The sequence below is a fragment of the Phytophthora cinnamomi genome (genome assembly GCF_018691715.1).
Source record: "Phytophthora cinnamomi strain GKB4 chromosome Unknown Contig130, whole genome shotgun sequence".
Classification (NCBI taxonomy): Eukaryota; Oomycota; class Peronosporomycetes; order Peronosporales; family Peronosporaceae; genus Phytophthora; species Phytophthora cinnamomi.
The window spans coordinates 23,553-30,947 of NW_027151063.1; the positions used below are offsets into that span (position 1 = coordinate 23,553).

Sequence of the window (7,395 nt, forward strand, 5' to 3'; positions counted from 1 at the left end):
ACGAGCGGTACAGGAATTGTTTTCTGAATTGGTCGTGGGAGAAAAACACCAGAAAAGATCACACATGCATTTTGAACGCTTCTTGTTCGATACAAGAAGGAAATATCGGGGCTTGTTGTTTCTGGAGCAATGACTTTTCGCGTTGTGTAACTAACTACACATGAAGACACGATAGGCGGGGCCAAAAAGCCACAAATTCCTGAGTAGTACTTCAAAGTATTTGATAGTTGAATAAATACAAACGCAGTCGAGCTTCTAGAAGTTTTCGTTGTGGAAAACAAATTCCACGTCTCGTGTACGCCTCACCTTCGTCTGATTCAAAATTGTGCACTGCTCATCGATGATGTTGCCCAGCGGCTTGGGACCGCAGAAGAACACGCCAATTTCCTCGCGCTCGCCATCTCCATCCTCGAGCGGCTCCAGCTGACGATGATTGAGCGCCACCTGAGTGAGTTCCGCGCTCCAGTCCGGTCGACCAAAGTGTGTCCGCTGCTTCGTATGCAGCCCGGAGATAATATCCTGGCCCTCGGTGTCGTGGATGAAATTCTGCAAAGCTTGTAAGGGGGCGATCACCGCCTCGCTCTTCACGGACGAGAAAAAGTTGTGGATTTCGAGGCGGTTGTCGGTGTCCATTTCGCTCAGTTGGTTCATGGTGTTCGTGAACCACGTGAGCGACTTCTGCTCGCGAATGACCCAGTAGAAGTAGATCTTGCGCAGCTGGAAGCTCGGCGGGAACCGGACGTGGCCGCACTGAGGGCATCGGTAGCTTTCCCACTGGTGCATGATGCTTCTGAGGATTGACGCGAACGGGGTCACGCCAATGCCCGCGCCAACCAAGACGACTTCGCGATAGCGAGAGTAGTCTTGTGCAGGCGCGCCGATGGGCCCATCAAGAAAGATTGTCGGGTACGGAGACGAAACTGGGCAGCCTTGGTCCTCAGCTTGCGATATCTCATACTCCTTGTGCAGTTGCTGCAGCTTGTCGTAGAGTGCCCGAGTCCAATCCCCCGATTTTTGGATATGGAGACTGATGAATTTGTCTTCTGGCGCCGACGAAATTGTGAACGGATGCCACTCGAATTTGGAGATTGCCGGTACATTGACGAAGACGTACATGCCCGGCAAGAAACGCTGTCGCTTATTGAAGGACTTGGGTTTCTTCATGAAGATCGCCACCGCCTCCTTCGAAAGCTGCACCTGAGCGATCTTGGTCTGTCCCCCGAACACTTGAGTCATCCGATAGCGCTTCTCGATGAGGTAAATGATGATCGGAGGCAGCACCCAGTAGTGCGCTTGAGGAGCAGCCACCCAGCGAGCGAAGCCGTGGAACGCCATCAAGACGAGGAACGGGACGAAGAGCATGTGCGAAACCCAAAACAGGTTAAACTTGCCGCGACGAACCTTTTCGAGGCACAACGGAGCAGCGATGGCGGCGCAAATGAGCATGGCCACGCCCGTCCAGATCGGCACTCGGAGTGCAAAGAGAAGCAGGTTCTCGTCGCGCACGAACGTGAGGTGGTGATAGCGAGACTCCTCCCACACAGCGAGAGGCACTGTTCGAACGTAAATCACGATGGCCAGCCAAGCCGCCGTGTGTCCGAGCGAGGCGATGAGCAAAACGACACCGCATATCTTGTGGAACTCGATGTGGTTGTCGATCGGAAGGTGGCTGACGACGACCGGGAGCGTGCGAAGGCCTGTCACGAAGTTCCGACACATAGGCAGCAGCACGAACATCGTGTTCACGAGACAGATCTCGGCGAAGCCCTTGGCGATGCGTGGACAGTTCCCGACTGCAGGGTCGTAGGCGAACCGCGAGGCCTTGGCGATGAACACTGCGACCATCAGCAGGAAGTAGAGCGCCAACCAGAAAATCTCGGCATTGTATCTGCGGCAGAACTTCTTGATGCGGTACCAGTGTCCACCCTGCTCGTTGTTGTGCACAATCTCCTTCTGGCGCTGCGTCTCCGTCGCCATCATACTCAGTCGTTCGAGCGCCGTTTTGCTCTTGTCGTCGTCGACTTCAATAACCACGGCTCCGAACGCACTCTTGAACTCGCTGTAGGTCATTTTATCGTGCTGGCGGCAGCGATCGAATACTTTATCGATAACAGCGTCGTAGTCAAAGGCCCCGAGAAACTCGACACCGTTGGCGGCAAAAGTGGCTTCGATGAACGCTCTCACGCCCTCTTTCGATAGCACACCCCGATGCTCCACATCGAACATTTCAAACAGGAACCGACACTTCTCATCATCTTCGAGCGCGGATACTCGAACCGCGTCAACCATCATGGCAACCGATTCCCGAGGCAACGGGATAAAAGCCATCGAATCTCTCCATGCACCGCTTGACCCTGGAGGAGTTGCGGCTTCACTGCGCTTGGAAATACTGCGAGATGTGTTGAATGGTTTAGTAAAAAACGATAGCTGACCTGGTGCTCTAGGGTTGGCACAGTCCTCCGAGCTGACTGCGCTCGTGACCAGCGCCTTGCCGAGTCCACCTGATATTGAACCTTTCCATAGCTGATCCATCAACTCGTTGAGCTCTGTTTTGTTCATTAACCGACTCGGCCGCGACATATTTGACATGTTAGTCATGGACGGATGAAAACGCATGTTCAAGGCTGACCCGCTCGGCAAAAAGCTCGAGTGGCTGCTGTTCAAGCCGGCCACCCCGGAAGTTGCAAGTCCAGAGCCTCCCAGAGCAGCTTTAGCCTGACCAGGAGCAGGCCCATCGAGCATGGCAACAAGAGAGCTGTTTCTCGGTCTTGTCTCGACGTACGGCGGCGGTGAACGGATGACCGAGCCAAGTATCTTCGGCATTGGTAGAGTCGGGGGTAATTTCTGCAGCGACTTCTTCTCGCTCTGGGATTCCTGGTGGTGGATCTGTGTGCACTCCACCGGTGTGTTGCTCTCCAGCATGGCGTAGCCCGCCAGCGTAGTGGGAGTGCTGTTGTCGTTCGCTAGAAACGTGGGCCTGTCGAGATCGGACGGCAGCATCTCTGAGCCTCTCGGCGCGTAATACTTGACCACCATAATATGGTGATATTATCACCACTGGAAACCTCGAGTCCTCGAGCAAGTGTCCAAAATGAAAAGTGAAGCGTGTAGCGACGATGGACCGCGGGCTGCGGACAGCAGTCGATCGTCAGTGCAATGTGCCCATCAGAGCCTCGACAGGTCCAGCTGATCGGTGCGGCAAGATCAAGGGTGTGGGTGGTCTCAGCTCCGACACGAGCACTGCTTGTCCTATTGTAGCTCACCAAGCTAGCCGCACATGCTGGCTTTGAGTCTGCGTAAGGGACAGTCAACGTCAGAGGTGGACCAGGGTCAGTCACCCTGGCAGGGTGACAAGTGGTCCCACCGTGAGTGGTCTCCTCTACTGTAACCCGGACAGCTGGAACACCTAACAGCTATTGTGCCTTTCACACATTTTGGCCAAGTCGAGGTCTTAAACCGGGAATAAGATAGGCGAGACTAGGTGTAGGGTGGGATTTGCTATGACCTGTGCTAAAAGTTAAAACTCAGATTAGAGGCAAGTTAGAGGACGAGAAAGTCCGAATGCCGCCAATCACCTGTCCATTCGGGGTTTTCTCGCTTACAGTGACTTCCTCCGAAGACCTAAGATGGAGACCTGTTATTTTGCTGTATGCGTACGACACTCCGGTTCGTATGGTATCTCTCGTGCTTGGCATTGCAGAGTGCACTCTTCGGCGGTGGCTACTGCGTTTTGCTTGATTGGAACTTGCAACAGGCTGGTATAGCTTTTGGGGGGCATTGTTGCTTGGTTTCAAATACACTATCGTAGTAGAGTCAAGCGGCTTCCGTATAGCTGACTCGAACTTGGTTGCTACCTTCGCGCGCAAAACATCGAGCACATCACCGACTGTGAAATCAAACCTCGCCATACGTCCCTTGTCACGGTGCTTCACCTTTCTTTATCGTCAAGCAGTAACGAACCGTACTAGGCATCGTGCCTTCTTCTGCTCCAAAGAGGGGCTCTTGCATCTTGCTATCTAAAGTAACGTTAGTTCTGAGGGCTAAAATTATTCGGCCCGACGTCCGTTTTACAGTTTCATAATATGATTTTAGTACCATCGTGATTATACTCAAAGTCCGATTAAGAAGCCCTGATAGGGTGGCAAAATTAGTGAAAGCGGCAATACATGTATCTGATATACAACTCGCCCCGGAAGCTCGGAGGCAGCTACAAACTAGCAATCGCGCGGAGCCGTGTGAACTTTGCGGACGGCGAAATCATAACCTTATGGGGGCTTCGATTGATATTTGAAGTGCGGTCTCCCGTTTGAAACGAGATTGAAAGAGCTCATAATAGCTTTTACCATCACTGTTCGCCGCTTACAACTTGTTGGAGGAACACCGATTCTTGTCAACAATGATGATTGTCAACTATGATGACGGTGATGTGAACAACAACATTGGACATTTTTTTTCTGTAAAGAGTACGATGGATATTGTCTCTCGTATGTCGGCTGTGGCTCTGATCAAGTATAATAGGCACACGGGTGGATAGCGCGCTTCAAATCTTTGGGACTACAGAGGAGGTTGTGGCATACAAGCAACTTGTCGCTGACAAGAGATCAGTGTCCCGCAGCGAGTAAATGCAATTTGTGAGCTTCGCGCGCGCGATTCGCGTTACAAATGCGTGTTAAACTAGCACGGACACTGGTTCGCGGGCTTTAAGGCCCGCTTGATATCGCAGTTCGTTGTTTTTCTTTAACTGTTGCTATATACTTCGAAGTAGTTTTGCAAAATTATCTGGTGATCGTACAAAACTACTATACAATATTAACATCGGTTCTTCATTTCCCCTAGTATTGACTACAGATACGTCAATTGAAAAGATTGCAAGTATCGTTTGTATCCTTGCTGTGCTCGCCTGAAATCAGTCAAGTTTTAGTATAGCGACATTGCTAACTAGACATCTTCCGATAGATCTGAACGCTTATCCCGAAAAAAATCAAGACAAATGTACAGGCCAGAAAAGGTATTCTCCACACTGCTGGCTGATTGATTTCAACCAGAATTACTTGAATTCACTGTACTGTGTGATTTAAGGATTTGAAAACGGAAAATCTACAGCCCATGTTTTCAGTCCGAGGGGGTGAAACGACATCCAAATCTAGCAGGAGCGCTCGAGTTGAATCGCGACCATTTGAAAAAGGAGGCCTTAAACAGGGAACAGAGTCTAGTACTGTTCAGATCTTTTTGCTCTTCACATTTTCCCGAAGAAGTCGGTACATGCGATTGCTCGATGATTTTTTTTTCGTGTAGGTTACTTCTAAACGTTTGAGCTCTCGCTAACCCAGTCATTGCTCTTGCGCGAGTTAATCGCCACCTTGCACGACCAGTTGCAATCATAAAACAATTGAACAGCTGATTAATCGATGAATTGTTCTGATAATTCAGCAAATTAATTGCTTTAAGTTCTGCTGTATACCCTTGCGCTGTTGCCACATCTTGAAATGTGTTGCATTGTTTTTTATCGTTGTTGTGCTGCTTTCTGAATTACCGTGGATAACGTTGCTCAATGACAAACATGACAAGTAGTAGTGCTATCTTCTTGTCGTTTATTCGATCAGTGTCTGGAATACGATGCCAGTCCGATGGGTGAGGTGTAGTTGAACATGACGTACTCGGAGTATATCGTGGTTTCTTCGTTGGAACTCTCCGAAGAAACTGGATGTTGCCAAATATTTGAGAATGCTTGTGAAGTTCTTTTGTTTCGACTTGTCGGTGTGTCTAAGCAGTCAACGGTAGTGAGCTCCGAATGTTGTGTAAATTCCGAACAGCCAGTACTAACGAACAAAATAAAATAAAGTACTTTCAGAAAATGAAAGAGAAGCTTCGAATACACTTGTCGAGGTCACGCAGCAAGACTAAACACATACTTTGGTGGGAGTCAACGTTGTTGTCTGTAAACAAAAATGGCCACACTCGACAATCCCAGCACGATGTTTTTTGTCAACAGCTTTTGAGGATTAGGAAGTCGATTTTTCAACAAGCGCTAGGTTTATCGAGAGGCAGAGCAACGATCTTGGGATAGAAGATGCTCGAGGCATTCTTTCATAAAAGTATTAAGAAGACACCTCGCGGTGTTGGCAAGATTCTAGGACTTCAAAGGTCCGGATACCCAGAGCCTCATTTACCTTTTTAGCGCTTAGCCCAAGTAGAGTCCTACTAGCCAAACCGACAAGTCTAAGAGCCCATTCTGCAAATGCCACGCATGAATAGTTGTTTTTTGTCGCCAATTTGACGACCTCAGTGCAACTCGTCCAGCGAGTCTAAATCAATTTCCCCCTTACGACTCATTTATTCTGTTTAAGGTAGTAGTAGTAGTACAAGAACTAACTGCATGAAGAGCTCGTTACAGTGTACTGTGTTGGAGTTTGATTGCGAAACGCGTACCTACCAGTTCGGGATTCCGTGAATTTTGTTGTAGTATTGCCTGTACGCTATATACGCGTTCAGATACTTGCTGGCGTAAACGTCCGTCTTTGCAGTTTCGTAAAGCTTCACTAGATCGAAGACATCGTCTGGTTTAAGTCCATCCCTGTTCCATAGGTGGAACTGCATCTTCTGGAGGAAATGATCGCTTTGCGACGCCTGGGGGAACTTGGCCTTGATTTTCGCCAGTTCTTCGGTTGGTGGTAACTGGATTCGCTCTTCGTCCCTGGTGGGATCTTCGATATAATTTATCTTCGACTTGCCATCCGCTCTCAGGGACCGTTTGGTGCCAACATGCCCTTGATCGATAGTTATTCCCTGACGAGCAGACACTATTGCCTGGTGGGGTCCAGCGGCTGCATGTACAGCGGAGGCGAGAAGTGTGACAGTCAGCGCTATAACGCCGAAGTGAACGCGCATACTCCTCCTTTATTAATAATAGCCTTTCTTGGGATACGAGACTTGAACGAGGGAAAGCAAATTCCAAAGTGACCCCCCCCCAATTGCTAGTCTGGGCCAACGCGTTCACTGTTCGATAGAGCCAGAATTCCCATCCGAAATATCTCCTATCTTCCCTGAGGGTGAGGATTCCTGCATTTCCTCATGTAATTTACATGTTTAAAATCTACCCTTGGTCTGATCAGGCTTTTGTCATGTTTCATGTTGATATCATGCCCTTAGAAACATCTAATGCAGTGAGTATTTTGCTTAAACTATATTCTTAACTCTTAATTTTTTAAAGTACAGCCAAAATCACCCGCCATCAACACCCGCGAAAGACATGACCCAATCTCATGATTCCACTCTCGTTTTCGCACCCACTATGACGTCTATGTACATGTATAATTCATGTAAGGCCCTGGTTTCTCTGGGTCTCGGAATAAACGAAATTGCAATTCCCCAACGCTGTCCCCAGATTGCTGGAGC

At 49.1% G+C, this 7,395-nt stretch overlaps 1 protein-coding gene across 2 annotated transcripts; it reads right to left on the reverse strand.

The window, feature by feature from the left end:
• Positions 1–255: 255 nt before the first annotated feature.
• IUM83_19813 (Respiratory burst oxidase) lies at positions 256–3,000 on the reverse strand (the record flags this gene model as incomplete). Of its 2 annotated transcripts, none has more annotated exons than XM_067944881.1 (1): positions 256–3,000. In XM_067944881.1, one exon carries the CDS (start codon positions 2,998–3,000, stop codon positions 256–258), a length of 2,745 nt encoding a protein of 914 aa, XP_067780014.1. The 2 variants fall into 2 exon arrangements, with proteins under 2 accessions (XP_067780014.1, XP_067780013.1); XM_067944880.1 differs by having other exon boundaries at positions 256–1,362.
• Positions 3,001–7,395: the final 4,395 nt, after the last annotated feature.